Consider the following 23,563-nt stretch of genomic DNA (forward strand, 5'->3'; position numbering starts at 1 on the left):
GGGAGTAACTACAGGTATAGATCTTTGGTGTCCTCACCCCCTCTCCACATACACACAAAATGATAACTATGTCTGGTGACAGATATGTTAATTAACTTGATTGTGGTGATCATTTCACAGTGTATACATACATCAAATCATCACATTATACACTTTGAATGTTTACCATTTTTATTTGTCCCCCTAAAAAAGCTAGAAAAAACAATTCATTAAATCTACATCAGTTGAACTGGAGGGATTTTCATTAATTACAGTTGGGTAATGTTATCTAAACCACAAGGGAGTTTCAGCCTAGATCCAGTTACTCACCGCACAAAGATCTGATTATTGAGACAATGAGGATTGCCAAGGAAGAAAAATATTTTAATGAACGGAAGAAATAGTCTCAAATCCATCTCCCCAACCAACAAGAGATCATAGTTTTTTAAGGAGGGGCCGTATGCATTGATTGGGGCAGGTCGTAGAGAATGGTGATTCTTGGCATCAGGAATCTTATTCAGGGGCCTTCACAATCTCAACTCCTTTATCTTGTAAAAATCCTGCCATTTCTGGGAAAGAACTCACAAACTTCAAGTAGTTAGTTACGGGAGGAGATTATTTAAAAAAAAAAAATAGAAGTCATTGAAATTTGTTCATAGAGCCAGTTAGAGTAAGAACCACCCCTTTTTGGAAAATAGACAACAGAACAACACATGTTTATCCTTATGTCTGTCCATATACTTATTCAATTTTATGGGAGAGGAAAGGAATATGACAAGATGTGTTCTAGGTTCTTAGATGGCATAACTACTAGGGGCAAGGATTGGGTGCTCATGTGAATGCAGAAGTAAATAAAGGCCATATATTGCAATTAACTGCAATAGTTAAGAACCTAAATTCTTAAGGTCTTAGTTCACATCTAGACTCTACTACCCATGGCTATATGGCCTGACAAAGGCTACTTAAACTCTCTGCAGCTCAGCTTTTTACTTGTAAAATGAGAAGAATAATAGCACCTATCTCATAAGTTTGTTGTGGAAATTTAATGAATAAACGTGTGTAAAAAGCTTAGTACTGTGCCTGTCACTGTTCCAAATGAATTAATGTAGGGGACAGTTAGCTTGCAATGTATTTAGCTTTATATAGCTCATATGGAAGATAATAATTATGACTATAATTACTAAATCATATACATAAAACATATGACACAGACCTGACACAAAACAAGTACTCAAAAGTTTACGACTGTCCCTGCCATACAAATGACCATCTTTTTCCTTCTAACAGGACACATCCCACTACCACCACTTGTTCTTTCTTGTGATCCCTCTTTTTTCCTGGGAATAGAACAGTTTATCAGTTTCTATTATAGACCCTGGTATTTCTGAGACAAGTAACTAAAGGCCTCTATTGCTGACGACAACTGGCGAGAAAGGGATAGAGTGAACAAATGACATCCATTCATTTACTCATCCAGCAAACGTTTATTGAATGACTATCACTGCTGGCCCAGGCTGAGGCACTAGAAACAGGGTAGTGATGAAGGAGAAAGGTTCTCTTCCTTCCAGAGCTCACAACAAATTATTTGATTTTAATTATGATTTGTGCTACAAGGAGAAATAGAGGCTGGAAAGAAAGCACACAAATAATTAAGGGAAAAAAACAAAAAGGTCAGATCAGGTAGGGTTTTGCAAGCCATACTGAATTTATTCGAGATATCCAAAGCACAAAGGGAAGCCACTGGAAAGTTTTAAACAGTGACACAATGACAATTGCCTTTTTAAACAGTTAAACATGATACATTTAAAGACCTGTGTGCTCATGTCCCTGACCCTCCTGAAATGATACTGAAATGACAATAAAGCAATAAAAAGCTATAAACCCAAAAGGACAAAAAGAATAGGAAAGAATGCAGGAAAAGACAAAAGATAGGTTGTTGCCACCCAACCAGGTTCATTTGCCCGAGGCTGAAGAGGAAGCCAATACCTGAGACAGCAGCGTTTATAGCAGGGAAAGAGTTTATTCACATAGCGCTAAGCTGGCAGACAGGAGAAATTTCTCAAATTCGCCTCCCAGAGAATTTGAGGGACACGGTTTTTAAAGACAGTTTGGCGTACGCAATTGAGTCTGCTAATTGACTGTGTTTGGGGCAGAACCATAGAGTTGTAGAACTTGTCATCTTTGCTGACCAGGTTCTTGGGTGGGGGTCACAAGGCCAGCTGAGTCAGTTCCTCAGTGTGGGCCACCGGTCTGGGTGGGTCAGCAGTTCCACTGGAATGCGGGACCTGGAGAATATCGCAGAAACTACCCCTAGGTTTCAAAAAGGTGGTGTTATCTGTGGAGAAAGCAAAGAATCTTCACAACCACCAGCTATGTGGCTCCAGAGTGGCAACCATAGAGAAGCAAACAGGGGGACGGTGGCTAATTATTGTCATTATTTTTAGCAAGGCCCTTACCACAGTTCTTGCCTTGTACTCCTCTCTCAATCTGCAAGGGCAGTTTCAGTATGGGGGCGAAGTGAAAACTTGCCCTTTGCCCTTGGAAGTTTTGCTGAGAAATCAACTCACGATAAAGATTTATTTATTTATTTATTTATTTTTTCCAAGACAGAGTCTCACTCTTTGTTGCCCCGGCTAGAGAGCCGTGGCGTCAGACTGGCTCACAGCAACCTCAAACTCCTGGGCTCAAGCAATCCTCCTGCCTCAGCCTCCCAAGTAGCTGGGACTACAGACATGCACCACCATGCCCGGCTAATTTTTTCTATATATTTTTAGTTGTCCAGCTAATTTCTTTCTATTTTTAGTAGAGACAGGGTCTCACTCTTGCTCAGGCTGGTCTCGAAGTCCTGAGGTCAAATAATCCACTTGCCTTGGCCTCCCAGAGTGCTAGGATTACAGATGTGAGCCACCACACACACCAATAAAACAGATTTAATAAGAGAAAAGCTATACAGATTTATTTTTAACATGTATACATGGGAACCTTCAGAAAATGAAGATGCAACTCTTCAATGAGGTGCAGAGGTTTCAAAGAATAGGGGCCTGAAAACAGAAAAACATGTTTTGGGAGGAAGAGAGGAAGAGGCTTGAGTAGCTAGCAAATGTGATCTTGTTATGTAAATGAAACCTCACCAGCGGACAGAATAGACAGTGTTTCTTTTCAGACCTTAAAGGTGTCCGAATCTCAGTTAATGTTTTCTAGATCCAGGGAGGATTGACCAACTGCATTCTCTACAGGTATAAATTCCTCCTCCTGAACCCTCCAACACAAGAGCTTTGCAGTGTTATTTCTGTCTGTGAGACTCATGGCTACCATCTCGAAATATGTCAAAGAAAGATCTTTTGGGGTAAAATATTTCTAATTTCCTTCAATGGTAATAGGTTTACAAGGTGGAAGGCAGGGAAGAAGCAGTCACCAACTTGCTCAGCAGACAGTTTAAACTTCCAGAGACAGACAACAATGAGAAGCTAGCGAATCACCCCAGAGAGTCTCAGAAAGAACTAGAAATGGAGACACCTCATAGTGGTGGACACCTCATAGCAGAAGGTGGGGGTAGCACAGGAAGCTAACAAGGCAGGAGTGAGGGTTAGTGTAATTCTTAAGATGTCTTGAGGCTCAGGCCTCCACCCATATGTCTCTTGTGGCCAGTGATTACCCTTCCACAAATTGCAAATAAAATCATTTTTCCTCAGAGACACTAAACTTGAAAGGCTCTAGACCCTGGACACCAGAGCCAAAGAGGACAGTGTGAGGCTTTAGACTGGAAAAGAAGGATTAAGTAAAAGCAGGTGACTTTAATTATTACTCTACATCCCTAGTGAGAGATCAGAAAGCCCCTCTCTGAAAAGAATTAAAACACTCCAGAGAATAAAGTTATTGATATTTAGTATATTACAACTGTGAGGGAGAAGGGAAAGTTTCCCCTTTGCCTCCAGAAGGTTCACTGAAAGATCAACTCACAATAAGACATATTAATAAGAGAAAGAGATTATAAATTTGGAGTACAAATTTACCGGGTGCATAGGGAGAAACACAGAGTGATTACCTAATATCCCAATGGGGTTGTGGATGGAAAATCCAGACTCTAAAATAATTTAAAGAGCCATATTCTGAGCCAAATTTGAGGACCATGGCCCAGAGCCACACCCAAGAAGGCTTGAGCAAGTGGACTTGCTGCAGTTGGGTTATGATTTGGTTTTACACATTTCAGGGAGACAGGAATTACTGGTAAAGCCATAAATCAATACATGGAAGGCATACATTGGATTCGTCTGAAAAGGCAGGACATCTGGGGCAGGGGGCTTAAAAGTCATAGGTGGGTTTAGGGATTCTTTAGTCAACAGTTGGCTGAAAGAGTTAGGCTTTGTCTAAAAGCCCAGAAAGAAAATGCTTAAGTTAAGGATCTGAGCACTCTGGGAGGTCCAGACAGGAGGATGGATCTCTTGAGTTAAGATAAGGATCTGCTAGGGTGCTTGAGTTAAAATAAGGAAGTCTTCTATCTTTCAGGAGATGCTATACCAGAATCAGGTTGGGAAGTAAACCACATCATATTGGGTTAACAAAACCTTTTTAGTGAGATTTTATCACTCACCAGGCTCCTCAGAAAGGAATTTGGGCAAAAAAAAGAAAAAAGATCAGAGTTCAGTTCTCAGGGTGCAGAAGTTTATATATCTTCAATTCAGAGGGGAGGGGCTACCGTGCGCACATTTTCTCAGGACCTCTTGAGGCCATGTGCACTGGGCAGTCACACATACTCAGCTCAGGGAAAAACCTCTTTAAATTATTTCACAGAGTTTGGGGGTTTTCCCATTAACAAAAGAAAAAAATTCAGACAAATGAATTCAGAAAAATGAATATCCAAGTGAAATTAACTCTGCTTGTTGTGAAAACACAGCGGTAAGATTAGCAACAGGCCAGGGACAGCATAAACAAATACCAGGAAAGTTATTCTCAGAATTTCTTTACTTAATATTTAACACTGAAATCAAACATAAGAGGGTCATTAGGGAGACCTTCTGCATTCTTCCTCTTAAGCAATTACTTATTTGGTCTTCCCACACAGCAGTTTGTTCATACAGTAAATATGAAAGCACAGCACTGCATTGCAGGTTGTTTTCTATGGGGCTGTCTGTCTAGATTGCAGAGAAATGGAGGGCAAGGACAATCAGAAAGGGCCTGATTAAAGTGTGTCACTTAGCTTGGTGCATACAGATGCTCAATATGTTTTTGATTGACAGTGAAATTATTAGATCTTTAGACAATCTGATCTAAAAACCACCCAAATCAATGTGCATAAAATCAAATGAAGCCTGCAGATTTTAGTTTGTCAATTCAAGGTAAAAATAGCTCCAGTTAAACCAATTGTCCTATGAATCAAGTCAAAGTGATTCAACTAATGAATGCTTACCTACTGGGGTGTGAGACCTAATATTTATAGTAAGCTTTAACATAGTGCCCTAGCAAGGAAAATTATGTACCATGAGCTGATGAACAGCTTAAAATACTACTACTTATTATACTAGTATAGACACACGAACAAGTTCAGGATATTCCACTTCAAAAATATAGACCCTTCCCCCAAATGATGGATAATTCAATCCTCAGGTTGTGATATGGGATCAAATTCTGCCTGAAAACGATTTAAAAACTATGTAAACACATTTATCGTATCCTTCTGGCACATGTTTAGAAATTTTATTTTGTAGCTTTAGCTCCATTAGTGATTTGCACCGATTTGCATAAAGAATTAGAAGAACAAGTGAGCTCAAGACACCAGAGTCCAAGCCGCTTTTACTTAGAAAAAGACCTGTAAGCAACTTCTTCAAGGTTAAGCAGGGGTGTGTGACAGATTTGAACTTAATCCTGCTCCCCTTGAATACTCATGAGATAAAGCATTTTAAGTACTTAAGTCGCTAGCAAATGAGATAAAAGGAGTCAAGTTCTGCATTCTCAATTGTCAATTACTGATTAATCAACAGAATCCTAACAATATTAACACAAATAACATATTTCGTTGTGTGACCTAAGGGCATTGAGAAAAAAACAAAGGCAATAAATTTAAATTTGCTTATTCATATTTATGCTGGAAGAAAACATTTAATTGGGTCAACAGGAAATGTACCTTCTGGTGAATTTTACTACTAGTAATAAAGTCCTCTCAGGTAAAAATCTTCTATGTCCCTAAAGCCATCATGGTTAGAAATCATTTTTAAAATGCTTTACAGGGACATCTTTCTTCTTTCTATAGACGTCTGGTTTGATTATTGTTCATGTATTCATTTTATTTTAACTTAACTTTTTGAGTTTTTCTTTGTTTGGAATGACTTTTCCAGAAGAGTAGAACAGGATAGAGCACAGAAATAGAATATGTCTGCAGAAAAGTTGGAGGGACCAAGGGGAATGGGGCGACAGGGACTGAGGCCGGGGAAAACGGAGGGGGCTCCTCTGCCCCCCTCCCCGCAACGGTGAGCGCCGCGGGTCTCCCGCGGGTCCCTTCCGCGGCTGGCTGGGGAGCGGGGGCCGCGCGCTCCGCCGCCTGTCATCCCCGGCCCGCGGCGGGCTGCGATTGGACGCGCCGCCACCAAGCACCCGCCAGAAACACAAGCGCGCCGGGGAGAGGAGGGGGGAGTTCTTGCGAGTCGAGGGCTTTGGCTTCTTTACGTCTCCCCCCTCCCCTCCGCACTCCATGCCGGGTCTCTCCCTCCTGCTCGCCTCGGCTCGCTCGCGCGGCGACAGAGTTGGCACAAACCCCGCCGGCGCCGCCGCTCCTGCCCCTGCGCCCTCCGCGCCCGCCATGGGGCCAACTGGGGGCTCCTAAGAGTTGTGGGCTCTCAGCAGCGCGATCTCCGGCCAAAGTCACCACGGGCGGGTTATGGCTTAGGGCGCCGAGGGGTCAGCCTAGAGGTAGCGGGAAGGGGAAAGGGCGGCTAACTGGGCAACAAGGGGAAACGAGAAGACAAGCCGAACGATGAGTTTCCACAAGGAGGACGGAGTGAGCAGCCTGTGCCAGAAGGCGCTGCACATCGTCACCGAGCTGTGCTTCGCGGGCCAGGTGGAGTGGGAGAAGTGCTCGGGCATCTTCCCCCCGAAAGGGGGCAGCCAGGGCGGAGGCAGCACAGGTAACGGGGAGGGCTCCGCTCGCGTCCGCGCGCTCCGCCGGGACCCCGCGCGGCAGCTCCAGGCTCCCCGGTCCTGCGCTGCCCGCGCCGCGCCCGGGGCATCCGTGGGGCTCCGCGTCTTCCTACCTCGCTCCTTCTTTCGCTCAGCTCCGGGCCACTTCGAGCGTGGGGCGTTTGGGTTTGGTTTCCTCCTGTCCGCCTGCCCCGCGTCTCCCACTTTCTGGTGTGCTTGCCGCCTACCGGCGCCGTCTCGCGCTCCCCGGCTCACCCCGAGTCTCCGCGCTCTCCCCCGCCTCCCGTCTCCCTCCCGGAGTGGAGCGGCGAGCGCGGGCGGCGGCGCCGGGATCGCTCGCGACGCGGCTGCTCGCGGGGGCGGCTCGCCTGCGGGACTCGGGCGGTCCGCTCTGGTCCCGCGGGCTGCGGGTCGCGGGCTCGGCGAAGGGGCCCGGCGGGAGAACCAGTGCTTGGATGCAAAGAAACCCCCTGCACATGGGGCTGCCGTGGCCTCGAAAGCGGAAAGTATCCCGGCAAGGGTAACCCGCGGCTGCAACCTGTCGAGCACTTGACAGTCTCCAAAACCCTTTAACACATATGATTTTCTAGGGCTTCATGACAACGTTAGCAAGACAGCAGGGATTATTGATTCCATTTTTGAAGCAATGCTTAAGGCGCAGGGCGCACATGTCAAAGAAGTGGAAGAGAGGGAAACGGTTACAAATCCACCGCGCACAAACGCTCGCACACAGCCCCCAACTCACAGGCGTCCTCCCTACCCCTCAGGAAACTTGTAAGGGAGCGGGGTGGGATGGAGGAGGAAGGACATCGACCGTCAGAAATCTGGAGATGGAAAGAAGTGTCTGGTGACAGACTCTCCAAAAGGCTTGGGGGTGGGAAGGAGCGAATCGGAGCCACCGATCTGGTCACAACCGGGATAAAGGGTTTTTACCATCCGCGCAAAGGTTGGCTTGTCCAGCCTGCTGCGCTGCTCACACTCGCGAGACGGACCTTGTGAGGACCACTTGTTGCGTTGGGAAACAAGGATTTTCCGCATTCAGCGGGAAGGTTACTATTCCTTCTTTAGGGTCTTATCTCTTTCCCTTTGCTTGCCCTGTCATTTTGGTCTCCTGGCGGGATTTTGACGGTTGAGGGTAGCCAGGGCAACAAGTGAAAGCTGAACACACAAGCTCAGGGCGGAGCACGACAGTGGAGAGTCCTGCGCGCTGGGAAGGAGCAAGGGGGGCGCACACATAGTGAATCCCCCACCCCCACCGCCCCAGGAGTCCAAGACAGAGGAGGGGGCGACAGGTGGGAATGCATTTAGTTTAGCGTTTACATTCCATTATTTACATGGCATAGCTGTAGGCTTTGGGAATTCTCTGATCCGTAGCAACAGGAGCCAAGAGGGGCTTCTGTCTGCGCTTGGCCAAACTTGAGGAGATGCTGTTGCTTGGACCCTGGTGCAGAAAACTTGGATGTTTTGTGAATGTATGTACGACTGAGAGTCTTTCCATTTGTTCAGTAGGTGTTAAATTCCTAGGAATGTATAAAACCCAATTATCAGTGGAAGAGACTGGGCGGACGTCTTGTATATGTGTGACATGTGTATGGTTGCTAAGCATGAGGTAAAGACCAAAATAGTGTGACCTTAGAGTCCTCTGTGGTGACATTGGATAAGCTCTTCCAAAACGTCTTTAGTTCACACACGCTCAGACGAGGGGCTACAGTGGAGGAAATGAGAATGTTTACGCTTGAAGATCGGTGTTGTGGTCATGCAACAGTTGCCGCTGTGAGTAAAACCAATTCCTCCCCGCTCTGACCCCTTTGTGATCACACCAAATAGTGGTTTCCTGGGTCTCAGGATGGCTGGTAGTGAGGAAAATGTGTGAGGGTTGGAAACCAGATGCTAGCTTCTAAATTTTTCTAAAATGCACAACTATATAAGCTTAAGGTAAAACACAGCATAGGAATTATAGGAAGGGTTCTGAGCTTATCCTAAGCATTACAAGTAGTCATGGTCCTAATTTCCTTTTGGATTTTCCCGTGGGAAGAAAAAGTTGAGAAAAACTAGTCTAAAATAATTGCAATATTTTTCTCCCCATAAAGGAAAATACATACCATTCAAATAAGGCATTCAACTTAATACATGAACATATATATTGAATGGATATCAGTAGGGAAGATATTCCACTAGGTTGTATATGAGATATAAAGATGAACAAGATCGCTCTACATTTTCCATTTGCAAAGCTATGCAACAGAAGTAAAATGCTTTAATCTGCAAATAGACTAGACTCCCAATATTAATAGATATCTATGAAGTGGATTCAAAGATTATTTACCAAATATTTAATTCTATTAATTAGCACCCAGCTTCACATTGTTCCTTAAAGTAGATCTTCTTATAACTCATGCAGTTGTGCCCTTTATCATAAGTGCCTAAATAAAATTACTTCCAGTGACCCTCTCTACTCATTGTTTAATGAGAAGTGCATTATTGGTAGGAGGACATCAGTGGTGTTGAATGGTACAGTGGTTATTTACTTTTTAAGTTAATGAGCACTACCCAGATGGTATTGGTTATTCTAACATTACAGTGACAATTACAAGCTTCAAAATTGTGTATATTTTTAATTCCTCCACACAGAGATAAAGTGAGAGAAATTCAGGTAATCCTGGTTAAAATCATTCTACATTAAGGGAGTTACAAATCACATATACAAATAAGGTATCATGCTGTTGGTTTTTTAAGTGTCAATAAAGTGCAAACATCACCAGCCCCTTTACCAAAACAGCAGTAGCAAAAGCTGCACTGAGGATCCCCGAGTCAAGTTGACCAATTTCATATTTTAGTAAAATTTGGGAAGACTTCACACTGCAGCAGCCAACACTAGTTAATTTATTCTTCTGGAATAGTTTATTATATGCATCAACATTACTAGTATAACAGTTTATTATATGTAATCAACATTACTAGTATACTAGAAAGTCATCATGTCCAATTTTTAGAAAATCAGATTTCTGGAGTCTTTTTACCACTGATTCTCCTCCTCCCCCCAAATAGATAATGCTACCCACTAAATTCATTTTGCATAACATGATTTAATACTAGGATGCTTATGGAAAATACAAAGCACTATATTGGGCTCAAATGTTACTTTTCAGGTATACTGTAACTGAATATACGTAATAGTTCCTGAACTGGATTTTGGTTAATTTCTGGTCAGTCTTGAATTGCTGCCCAAATGCTTATTAGGTTCAAGGAACTTATGTTGCTTGAAAGGCAGGCCTCATCAATCATAGCTAATCAAACCCACTTAAGCTCACACTTACTTAAGCTCACAATTGTATAGACTTAATTGAAATATTTCCATAAGCATTTAATTCATCACTATTTAGTTATTATAATAGTAATGTTATATAAATAGTGAAAATATGTTAACTTCAAAGATGACTCCAGATTTTCATCTTAGAGGCAGTTGCCTCTGCTTTCTTTGAACAAGAGCTGCAGATTTGAGTTTTATTCTACCTCCTTCTCTGCAGAATAGTGCCATAAACAGAAGCAAAGACTGTGGTCAAACAACAACAGGGAGCACCCAAAGAAACAAAAGGCTTGGAATATCCATGAACTAAATTATAATTTCTGATTAACTATGAGAAATCCTATTTTTGTACATTTTGAAAAATTAAAGATGAACTAGAATTTTAAAATTGAAAAAGGAAAATGATACAAATAGAAACAGATAAGAGTATCAACCAAAGCAGTAGTCACCAGAATTGAGAACAGGAGAGCTGGTCCATGCTTTTCTGCATGATCATAGCCAGCTGCTTGGGAGCTAATGGTATTCATAAGCCACAGTGAAAGGCTCATGCGAATGTTATGATCTAGTTAGCAAAGTTCTGCTTTACTCAGAGTTTCTGAGAAATTAGCATTTTGGAGGTTACTTTGTTTTCTGATAAGTGAACTGTTGTCAGTTTTTCAGAACTATGTCCCTTCATTTTGAGACAGTAAGGCATTATAAAAGAGTAAAATCTTTATAGCTAAAATGAGTTAGAATATACAGACAGACAGATAGATAAGCAGATAGTGGTAGAACCAAGTTTATGCATATGTATAAAATCAAACCAGAGTTTGAGCAGTTTTAAACCTAATTATCTGAGAGCCTAATCTAATTTCTGTAAATTTCATTAACTCTTAATATCACCAGCTATAATAAGATGAATGTCATATAATGGGTTCTTTTTAATTTTCCAGAGACATTGAAAATTAGAGCTAGAGACATCCTACTCATCAAGTTTGTCCATTGTACTGGGTAACCTAAAAGTCCATCTGGAAAAGCAAACCATTCATATTCATCACCCTAGCTCCCAGTGGTTGGCCCCTGTCCTCCAGTGATCTTTTCTAATCCACCCTACCTCTTTTTTTTAGGATCATACCCAAACGCTTGCCAGTATGGTAAACAATGCTATCTTAGAACTATAAATTGAAATAATCCAATTCCCAACCAATAGCTCCTATACGTCCATCTTTCTCTTCGGAAATCCAATCCATTAACTTTTTTACTTATCTCTGAATCCCCTGCCAATAAATAGGACATCATACTTACGATGCATCATTTCATCATTGTAATCACTTTCTCCTTTGGAGTTTATCACATTCTCCTGCAAAAATAAACAAATAAACAAACAAATAAAACTTATTGATAAATTCATCTGTCTCTCTATCCTTACATCAAAGCAACTGAACATTTAGGAGATTTCCAACCAGGTAGGCTAGTATCACTCTATTTGTTTCCAATTTCAAAAGAACTCTAAATTCTGATCAGGCAACCTATGTTTTTCTATTCAACTTTCTCCTGTTCTCTATAGTTCATATTTCTAACTTTTCTCATGTCTCTTTAAATTCCCAAACTATTTACAAACTATTCCCAAACTTCCCAAAATATTTGATGGGTTGACAGTTGACCCTAACTCCTCCTTCAGAGAGAAAAATACTAGCTATATAAAAGAATTTTCCCGACTTCCTGCCTGAAGACCTAGAAATTTACTGGTATCCAGAACAATCCTCTTTTTCTTACAACAGAAACAGCAATTCAATACTTTCACCTTTGCTTCAGATATCATTCATTGCTACCTTTTATGGTACTTCACTATTAATTATTCTGTTTAACTTTCTGTCTCTTCTTGTCCATTGATTCCTTCTCATTGGTTTTAAGTATGCTGAAGTACTGCACATTCTACTAAGAACACCTTCATCAACTCTTACTATAGCTATTGCCCCCCCCTCTCTAACTTTCCTAAGTACAATTTCTTGAAGGAATTATCTACTCTCACAGAATCCACTTCCTCACTCCCATTCATTCTTAAACCACATTAATCTGGTTAACACAGCATCTACTTCACTAGTTTCATCAGATTTGCTAAAGGCTTAATTGTTAAAGTGAATGGTCACCTGTCAACCCTTGTTTTAATCAAACTTATTTTAACTTCTTACACTGTTGACTATTTCTCAAAATATTTTTCTAGTTTCTATGAAAATCCACTGACCTGATTTTTTTTTCATACCTCTCTTTTCTAATCTTTCCCAGTCTTCTATGCAGGCTTCTTGCTCCTTAAACTTCCCTGTCTTTAAATATTGGTGTACCTAGGATTCTGCTTAGGAACTAGTTCTCTTCCGTGGATTTGGATCCCACTATTTACAAAAGTCCTTCAATTTTAACCAAATTGCACTCATGCACGACCAATAGCTTACTCAAAATTTCTACTTGCATGACCACAGTACTTCAAAGTCAATATGACCAAAACTGAACTCATGGTCTTCCTTACTTCATCATCCTACTTTTCTCCCAGTGAGTCCCATTCTTGCCCTTTTTGAATCTTTACACTCCTTCGCCAAAGCTTTGATTTCTCAATTGTCTCCTGAATCTTTTTCCCCATTTCAGCAACTCTGGTTCAGAACCACTACACTCTCTCATGTGGATGGCTGTTATAATCTACTAACTAGTATTTCGTCTTCCCTCTTGCCTCCACTTCTATCTCCTCTCTAGCCAAAATGTTGTTGCTGAAATGTGTATGTTGATTTCAGCACCTTGACTGGGGCTACTTTTTTTTTTTATTATTGAATCTAGATTTATAGCACCCTTCACATCATGGTTAAATGTTGAATCACAATTATAAACATGTCATTTAAAATTTTTTGGTGACTTTATAAATTTTCCTAGATCCTCATTCAATCTTTTGATAGTCAGATTCTTTTTATTTTGTTAAATAAAGCTTATTGGAAAAAAATTATGTCATGAAGACCTAAGCATTAAGTATTTGATTTCATTTTTAATACTATTAATGATTAATCATAATTGCAATAGCAAGTAATGTAAAAATAAATAAAATACGATATGCGTATTTGTATAATTTTACTTTTATTTTTCAAGATAAAATTCTTTCACTTTTTGAAATTTGAGGGAAATTCCCTTTCCCCTTGCTTTACATCCGTGGATGGAAGGAGCTACAAGATAGGAATAATCATGGAATCTTGATTCACCCCTATCCCTGAGAAATGACATGTCGATTTTCCCGTACTTTGAGGCATACACTTGACATATTCAGGAAACAAATATTCTCTGCTTCTCTCTATATTGTAAATTTTACAGGGTCAGGCCTCCATGGGGAATGCCCACGGTAGTCCAGCCAAGCCTGTGACTGTGTGGGCAAGTCTGATTAATCCAGGTGATATGTTAGCCAGTCCACTTTCTGAGAAACCTAAGCTGACACTCCCTAGTATTTTATTAATAATTGCTAAATTCCTGATTACTGTGTCCATCTTTTGGTTGTTCTGAGCACAAAATGGATAAGAAAGTGAAGGGTTCTTAGCCTTCTGAAACATTAAAATTCACTTAGAAATTTTAGTTTCTATTATAAACAAATTCATTTCTTTTAGTATCAAATACCATCATAAGAGGATTTTCTCCCTTCTTTACTAACCTTTGGGATCACCAGTCAATACTCAATCAATACCTGATACCTAGGCCTCTTTTCCCTATTACCTTTCTAATATTCAAAAGAAAATAGTAATAATTTTTCAAACACATCATTGCCCAAGAGTTTGGGATAAAGGATTATAGGCCAATCCATAATTACAACACTAGCATCATAGTGGTGAGTGTGCTTTAGAAGCCTTAGGCATAGAGGAGGCAGAGGGGGCTACAAGGAAGAGGTACTGTCTTAGTCATTTTTGTGTTGCTATAATAGAATACCTGAGACTGGGTAATTTGTAAAGAATAGAAATTTATTGCCTCATGGTTCTGGAGGCTGGGAAGTCCAAGATCAAGGGTGCTCATCTTGTGAGGGCCTTCTTGTTGCATCATAACATGGTGGAAGGCCTCACATGGCGAGAGGCTGGGGGGTGATAAAACTTATCCTTTCCTCAGGAACCCACTGCCTTGGTAATGCACTCACTCCTGTGATAATGGCATTCATTCATTGATTCATGATGGCAGAGCCCTCATGACATAATCATCTCTTTAAAATCCCACCTCAACACTGTTGTCTTGGGGATTAAATTTCCAACACATGAACTTTGGGAGACTCATTCAAACCGTAGCAGGTACTATTGGGTCTGATTGTTGAAGGATGAATACAAATTTGTCAGGCAGCCAAACAGGAGGAGAAAATGCATTGGAGCTGCATGAAGCAGCCTGAACAAAATCATGAGAGGGTAACGTGTGATCAGGAAAGGAGTACTGGTGGCAGACTGGCTGAAGAATGAAGCTGGATCAATAGCCAGGGTCAATAGCCAGGGGTCAAATCACAAAGATGCCATGGAATGTCATCCAAAGTTTATATTTGCCACAGATGGCTAAGGGGAAAGAGGTATGGTGGCCACACATGCTCAGTTGCCAGGACACAACTTGGTTTTTTTCCTGCTACTCTGCCTTTATTGATAACATAACTTTTTCCTTTCGAAAGTGTCCTGGTTTGGATGAAACATATGGTCCTACAAATGATAGAACCAGATGTCAATAGGAAGCCAGTTTTTAGCAGTGGGGGAAATGCAAGTAGGTTCAGAGAGTTCCACAAGGCTTTATCCTAAGGTAAGAATTATGAATGGCAAAGCCCGTCTCTTGGAATAGTGACATAAAGAGATTTCATAAAACCCTGTGGGTGGAGTGTAAAAGGTTCTCTCATGACTAACCCCCATGAATAACAAGGGAGATATTTTCAGTCAGAAACTGAAAACTACTTGCATCCTCCCCACATCCCACACTGTCCTGCAATTTCCTTACATCGTGGCTTTTGGCTCCAACTGCATAGGAGACACTGTGTTGAAAAAGTCTACTGAGTTAAACTATACAGAAAAATATAATGGAAATGGAGCTGAAAATACATGAAGATTATGAAGCCAAAATTATATTTATTCATCTGTTCGTAAACCATAGCTAATAATCAGGAAGCACATCAATTTATACCTTTTTCTTTTCCTTAAAGTTATGGCAATAATGAATAATAAAAAATTAAAAATAAACTACAAAAAATAAAATATGGTCACACACTCTTCACCAATGGAATATAAACAGAAAACATTCAGTAGTTGCTTAGTAAGCAACTGGAATGTGAAGGAAAACATGCCTATGTATCACAGCATGTCAAAATTAGTTTTTATTCTAATAAGTAGCAATAAAAACTTGGAAGTATTTCAATTTCTGAATGGACTTCCAGTAGCTACAAATTGGGGGGTTTAAATGGATCCATTCTCTCTTAACAATCAGGAAAATGTAGATTAAAACAAGGTATCCTTTCCCCATCAGATCAGTGGAAATTAAAGTGTAACTATTTCTCCGAGATTGTAGGAACTGGTAAACTCATATGATGTTTCTGTTGCAGCAACCTGGATTCACTTTGGAAATATCTGGTAAAACCAAATCTGTGCACCATCTATTACCCAGCAATTCTATTTCTAGATCTTTACCTTGTAGAAATATTCAAAAATAAATGCACAACGAGAAAGGTACAAGAATGCTCACTGTAGCTACGTTGTAGTAGCAAACATTGGGCATAATTATTAACCAAAGTCCATACTGTATTCATATTTCCTTAGTTTTTACCTGATGTTCTTTTTTGATTCTGGGAACCCATTCCACATTGCATTTAGTTATCATGTCTCCTCAGATGCTGTGACAGTTTCTCAGACTTTCCTTTTTATGAGGACCTTGACAGTTTTGAGGAGTACTGGTCAGGTATTTTGCAGAATGCCCCTCCCTTGGTATTTGTCTGATATTTTTCTCATGATTACACTTGAATTATGGGATTGGGGGAGGAAGACCACAAAAGTAATGTGCCAATTTCACCACATTATATCAAGGATACATGCTGTCAACGTGGTTCATCACTGTTGATGTTAACCTTGATCACCTGGGTAAGGTTGGTATTTGTCAAGTTTTTCCATTGTAAAGTTACCCCTTTCCTTTCCATATAGTACTCTTTGGAAGGAAGTCACTATGCACCACGTACTGCTCACACTTAAGAAGTAGGGAATTATGCTACACCTCCTTGAGGGTGCAGTATCTACATAAACTGTTTGGAATTCTTTTGCATGGGAGATTTGTCATTTCTCCATTTGTTTGTTTACCCAATCCTATTAACTTTTAAGCCATATTCCTTTGAATCATTTTATATAATGCATGTATATTAATATTGTAATTGTTTTCAAATAAAAATATTTCAAAGATACCTAGATAATTTGTCTTAGTCCATTCAGGTTGCTATAACAAAGTATCATAATCTGAATAGCTTATAAACAACAAATTTATTTCTCACAGTCTGGAGACTGAAAAGTCCAAGATCAAGGCACTGACAGATTCGTTGTCTGGTGAGGTCCCACTTCCTGGTTCATAGATGGCTCCTTCTTGCTGTGCCTTACATGATAGAAGGGCAAAAGAGCTCCCTTGGTCCTGTTTTATAAGGGCATTAATCCTATTCATGAAGACCCCACCCTCATGACCTAAGCACCTCCCCAGAGGCCCTACCTCCTAATACCATTATTTTGGGGTTTGGGGATTTCAACGGATGAGTTTTGAAATGACACAAATATTCAGACCATAGCATGATTCATTAACTAATTTAGGACTTAAGAAATTAGGAGCATACAAATTTATCAGAAAGCACCTATGAAGTTTGAAAATGTAACTAACAATATTGTTATTAGTATTGTTAATAGTAATAGTAATGTATTATTCTCATTTAAACTACAGAAAGCAGTTTACACAAATATTTAACATTATTCCCTGCTTGGAGAATGAGAAGTTTGCATCTTTAGATCAAAGATGAAGCAAACAGATGTTCTATGGTGTGCAGTTTCAGAATTTCTTTAGTTCCATAGCTTCCTGGAAAGTTGCAGAATGTCAGCCTTCATTTGCAAAATCTTAAACCCTTGTATTGTACTTTGAAATGCTATGATGTGTCATGCTTTTCCCATGTATGATTGGAAATTTTTCCTGGGACAGATCTTTTTAAATACTTCCCTTGAGAATTTCTGGACATGATTATTAAACTTTCCTCCCTACAAAGATAACTTAAAGGTGAATCTTTGACACTCTAAATCAGGAAACTATTAATAACAATTATCATGTAAAATTATCTCACCATTTTTGCCCTTTTATGTACAATAATAATGAATATTTCTTTACACTGTAATCTTTCCAGATATTTCAGTCAGCCTGTTAGCAGTCGTTGTCAGCTTTTGTGGCCTGGCCTTGCTGGTTGTCTCACTTTTTGTCTTCTGGAAGTTGTGCTGGCCATGCTGGAAAAGCAAACCTGTGACTTCCAACATTAGTACCCTGCCACAGAGCATTTCCAGTGCTCCTACTGAAGTTTTTGAGACTGAAGAGAAAAAAGAAGTTAAGGAAAATGAAAAGCCAGCTGTAAAAGCTATTGAGCCTGCAATAAAGATCAGCCACACTTCCCCTGATATCCCAGCAGAAGTCCAAACTGCTTTAAAAGAACATTTAATTAAACATGCACGTGTGCAAAGACAAATTACTGAGCCTACATCTTCATCACGGTAAGAAAAGAGCCAATATGTTAAGCTATTTGTGTGTGTGTGTGTGTGTGTGTGTGAATTCATAAGACAAAAACTTATGTGGGAGGGAGAAAACAAAAGAGAGACAGGAGAAATGGGAAAGACATAAGAAATAGATAATTGAATAAAAAGGGAAAGGGTAGGACAGAGTTTAAGTAGGGGTGGAGAGAGGGAAACTGAGGACAAAGAAGCCAACCAGGAAGCTGTACCATGAAAGGGGCTTAGAATTTGTGGTCTCAGTAAAATCATATAACCACAGATTATTGTTTAAATATCATTGATTGATAGCTGCTACTTATAGTCCTTCAATTCAGTTTAGTTCGATTAATAAATATTTAGAAAAAAGCCATTTGAAATGTATATCATGGAGGCACAAAACAAGGAATCATCTAGAATTTCACAGTCACAACTCACAGAGACTAATGTTTAGTCTACAATTATTTAGCATTTATAGCATAAACATGAAACTGCTGGAAAATTTCATTGTTTATGTGAGCGCATACAGGCCAAACTCTTATACTGGACAAAGTATGGTAAGTTCCACAAGAAGTCTAATATCACGAGCATACCAAGGAGAAGGAGTGTGCACACAAGGGAGGAAGAAGATCTCCTTAAGGAAATACATTTTAACCTAGACTGGGAAAATCAGCAAAAGTTTGTTTGAATGAAACTAATTTGCCACAGTGAATTCATGTAGTATTAACCGAAATCTTGTGAAGAGGCATTTTTTTTTCTGCTACGTATAGTCATCAATTCTTAAAACAAATGACATAATAGTACCAGTTTTTCTCTGGTTTCTAGAAGTAGCAACTAGTTCTACTCTAGTGCAGGGTAAAATTGATGGTCTCTTATTGGGAGGTAACTACTATTTCCTGCTAACCTCCTAATCTTACCTTCCTACCTCTCTAAACCTAAGGTGCATCCATGCTTTGCCATGCTTTCTATCATAATATACTTTTATGAGTTTAGAAATCTACCAAGCTGAAAAACTAGGCCATGTTGGCTACTAATCTTTTGTGTAAATGAAAAAAGATTGTATCTATAAATAAATCCACTTCTTTCTGAAATATATTCCAGAGAGATAAGTAAGAATAATTGTTACCTTTGAGATAAGGAATCTTGGGATGAGGAGGATGGATGAGGTGCCTTTTCCATGTTACACTTTTCTGTGCTACTTAAATTTTATAACCAAGGAGTGCTTAATATTTAGTTTTTATTTTGACAAGTTTTCCTGAGTAGTGGCATTTAATGTCATTTTAAAATTCTTATTCATAAGTTTTATGTAATGTAACCAAAAAAAGTTCATAATTTTTTATTTTTTATAGATATTTAACTATTAAACTTAATTATCCACTGTAATACTTTTTTTATGTTTTAGAAATGGTAAAAGAAAATGCCTTTGGAGGCAACTTGTTTTTTTCCAACACATTGGTTCCAGTATATTTATAGAGATAACTGCTTTAGGGGGAATTATCTCATGTGGCTACTTAAGTATCACTACTACCATCCCTGAAAACTCTGGCCAAATATGGTTTTTAATATCCACAAAGCCTTAGAATACTCAGAAATTTCAGGGTAAAAATATTTCAATTAATCTGCAAAATGTTTTTAAAATACTAACAATAGCTATGATTATATATCAGCTTAGCATTCAGAATTATTCAATTCTTTTAGCTGATAAGTACAAACTATTTAGCAGGACATTCAATTAATGAAGACAAATAGAGGTAATGTATGTTTTTGGAAACCTCAGGAAAAAACAAAATACTATCTCCAAAACATTATCTGTTAAATATAAAGAAATCACTTATCTGATTATCCCCAGCTGGGGGAAGGTAAAAGAATAAATACTGACAACACATGTGTGAACACTTGGTTTTACTAGCCATGGATTTCTCAGGAATTATGTGAAATTAAATAAATCAGAAAAACTTTTTTCCTCAATCTTAAAAAACACATTAGATTATATATATTTAAAAGAAAAACTACAATACAAATTCATCATTTTGCTAGAACGTTAATATCACTTCACCAGCCTCTATGAATTTCCTTGTTTATATGAGTGGTTGTGGAGTGAAGAGACGATTTTTGAGCTCTTGCAATTTGGTCCCTATATCAAGGCTCCCTTCCTGCTAATCCTTCACCAACATGCATGAAGTGTTATTAGGTACCCCCATTACTGGTGAGTTAACTGAGGCCCAGAGAGATTTAAAAATTTTTCTGAAGTCATGTAGCTTGGAAGAGTGAGAATTCAAATTTACCTAGATTGGTGGAACACATTTTAAAGCCAAGGGGATATAGTTTTTCTGCATTTAAAGGTGGTGGTTACAAAGTCTGCTGAGGGCTGGTAGTTTGGACGTTGCAGAATAAGAGCATCTTCTGCTCAATTAGAATCTGGAATTGTTTGTGGTTATCAAGAATGACTAGAGTCACGATTTTAATCTCTTTGGCCTAAGGATGAATTTCTCACAGAAAACTTGATTATTTCTACTTCCCAAAAACCCTTATCTACATTAATTACTTCATCGTGCTAGAAATTACCTTTATAGAGAGAGGAACAAGAAAGTGCTGAGTTCATTATGCAGTCCATTTGGACACAGAGATTAAGCGTACGTTATTATAAATCAATTATTCTGCTCAATGCCAACTTTGCATTGAGATGTAGCAAATTTAAACCTACGTGTACACGCATACACACAGAGACACACACACGTGCACAAAATGAACTTAACTTTAGTACTTGGTTTCCTCACCTTGTTAGGATGTCCCTGCTCCAGTCTGCTGTTGAGACTCCAACAGAAAGGGTAAACAAAATCATACCCTTTCAAATTTTACTTGTCTGGAAATTGAAAAGTATCCTGATGAGTCTAAAAGTTAGCAGCATTGCTGGAAACTGCCACATTTCCCAAGTTCTCAACTCTTTATTCAAATACCTGGACACTTTGCCCTGTCAGCCTGCCAGGCAAAAAAATGACCCAGCTGGCATTTGTGTATTTATTTCTTCACTACCAATATTCTTCTAGCATCCATCATGATTGATTGTTTATTCATCCAATGATCTCATTCAATATGTATTTAGTCCTGGGCAGTCATTGTAATCTGCTCACTCTCTCCATGCTGAAAACTCTAAGGACCTATAAAGAAATTTACAATATAATATGGAGCTAAGACATGTAATACCAACTTCAATATAAGGAATTATAAGTGCCAACTGTGTGGTGGAGAATGTGGAATTCAGAGCATAGAGAAATTATTTCTGGCTAAGGTGTGGAGAAGGGCCATTAAACTGAGGCTAAAGGAAACCAGAAATTCACATACATGGCAATCAGAAGAGGATGCGCATCCCAGATTGAAACATTTTATGTGAAAAGTCATAAAACAGGAAGTCTCACTAAGCAGACAACAGGTAAGCTACATTGATCAGAAAATAGAGATGAGTGAAGGAATAATGGAAGATAAAATCAGCTGGAATTAAAGTACAGGGAGACCTTGAAATCATGCCAAGATGTTATATGTCTCTCAGGTCAAAAAATCTTTGCAGCAGAAGAGTCCTATGGATAAGAGTTACATATCAGGACAATTAATTTGACAACAGTTTATAGGCCAAGCTGTAGGGGAAGACATCTATTTTGAACCTAGTATAGTAGTTCATGCATAATAAAAATCAGGAAATAGCAAACAACAACAACAAAGACAGAAACCTAAGAATAGCTGTAAAGGAAAAATTGAAGATTTCTTATAAAAAAAAAATAAGTGGCACTTCAGTCATTCCATGTCTAGTCAAAACCTTTTAAAAGTCTGACATTCAAGGTTGGTATAAAATCTGATTATACCAAGCTACCATTATAGCATTTTGGTTCCATACACCCCCACTCAACACCCCCACTCAACACCCCCACTCGTATAGCTGACTGCTGCTTTCTTAGACAGAAAATCTGACGCATTCACCTCTGTACTGCTTTCTGGTGCCCAGACAAAAGCACTTTATTTAGGAACTCATGGTATACTTGTTGAATAAAAAAAAATCAATAAGTGAATTCAAGGACCTCTTCTTGTCTATCCATATAGAACTTCCATGGCTGCCTATTAGAAGGATGCTTAGTCTTTTTATCAGCCTCCTGAAGACCTTGGCTCTCTTTGCCTCTGTGCTTTTGTTCATGCTGCTTCCATTATCTGGAATGATGGCCTCTTTTTTACCTACTATAAGATCTTTAAGGAAAATGCATCTGAGAGTCTACTTTCTCTGCCCAATTATAAGCTATTATTTTTTGTTATTTAAAGCTGTAGTTACAATCTAACAATTAATTATTTTGTGTCAACATAGAGCTCTAGTTGTTTACCAAACTATTAATAGATTCTCACTTCTCAGAGAGCAAGGGCGTGTAACCTACTTCTAAGCCTTCCTAACTTCCCACACTAGGTGCATAGCATCAAGTGAATGCTTTGACAGATCAACTCTCCACTTAATTTTGCTCTTTTAAAGACGTCATCAGGTGGTGAGATAACACTGTTCCTATTAGAAGTATTGGCATACTCATAGGGGTACATAGGAGAACCAGTGTTTGGTGCATTCATTAATGGTATAAAGATGATGAGGTGAATAGTCAGTGGCAAAATAATTTGTGGAGGATGAGAAATTATATAGGTTTTCCACTGTTAGAGTGAATTCTAAATTCTACTGAAAATAATTGGGAAAGATAATGGCAGATCCAATTGAATATGAAACAAGAGCAGGCAAATGTACATGGGAAACAATCACGGACACATATGTGCTAATGAATTTGCAATATTTATAATTAGCTGTGATTAGAAAAGTAATTCTTAAAATTATCACACACACTGTCCAAAAGAACGCTAATGTACATTGTTATAAGGAAAATGAAGAATTTTGTAAAAATACATAAAATGGGATTGCACAGTTTTCTATACTGTAAGAGATTTTTCAAAAATTAAGTTACTCCCAAAAGATAGCAAAAATTAAAATTATCCATTCCAGAACTCTGTACTGAATGGAAAACAAGATGCTACACAAAGGGAGAATTTAAATGATGTATAGCTGCCTGGGATACCAAGAAGCAAGGCTTTCCCAGAAAAATGGAAACATTTATTTTAAGAAGATCTATCTCCTTGAAGTAAAAGTTCATAAAACATGCTTTGCAGGAACTTGAGGTAGTTAAATAATCCCCTTAATGGAAGATATGGATTTAGCATATACACTTTTCTGAAAGGGGATGACTCTTTAAACCAAAGCCGGAGACAAAATCTTACAAAATAGATTCAAACTTGAAGAGTTTATTTTCTGGCACGTTTAAATATTATCTTTCCTATATAACCACTAATTATAAATGAATTGAACCCTTCTTCTTTATAATACAAATAATGCTTGGGAAGTTTG

General features: G+C 39.2%; 1 protein-coding gene across 1 annotated transcript in view; it reads left to right on the forward strand.

Annotated features, from left to right (window-relative positions):
• The first annotated feature begins 6,659 nt into the window (after positions 1 to 6,659).
• SYT10 (synaptotagmin 10) overlaps positions 6,660 to 23,563 on the forward strand; it is a 57,051-nt gene continuing 40,147 nt past the window's right edge. The window contains exons 1-2 of the mRNA XM_045555252.1: positions 6,660 to 7,097; positions 17,793 to 18,150. Of these exons, the coding sequence (XP_045411208.1) occupies positions 6,947 to 7,097; positions 17,793 to 18,150 (509 nt within the window). The 5' untranslated portion in view covers positions 6,660 to 6,946. The remainder of the gene's footprint in view (positions 7,098 to 17,792; positions 18,151 to 23,563) is intronic.

This window comes from Lemur catta, chromosome 6 (genome assembly GCF_020740605.2).
Source record: "Lemur catta isolate mLemCat1 chromosome 6, mLemCat1.pri, whole genome shotgun sequence".
NCBI lineage: Eukaryota > Metazoa > Chordata > Mammalia > Primates > Lemuridae > Lemur > Lemur catta.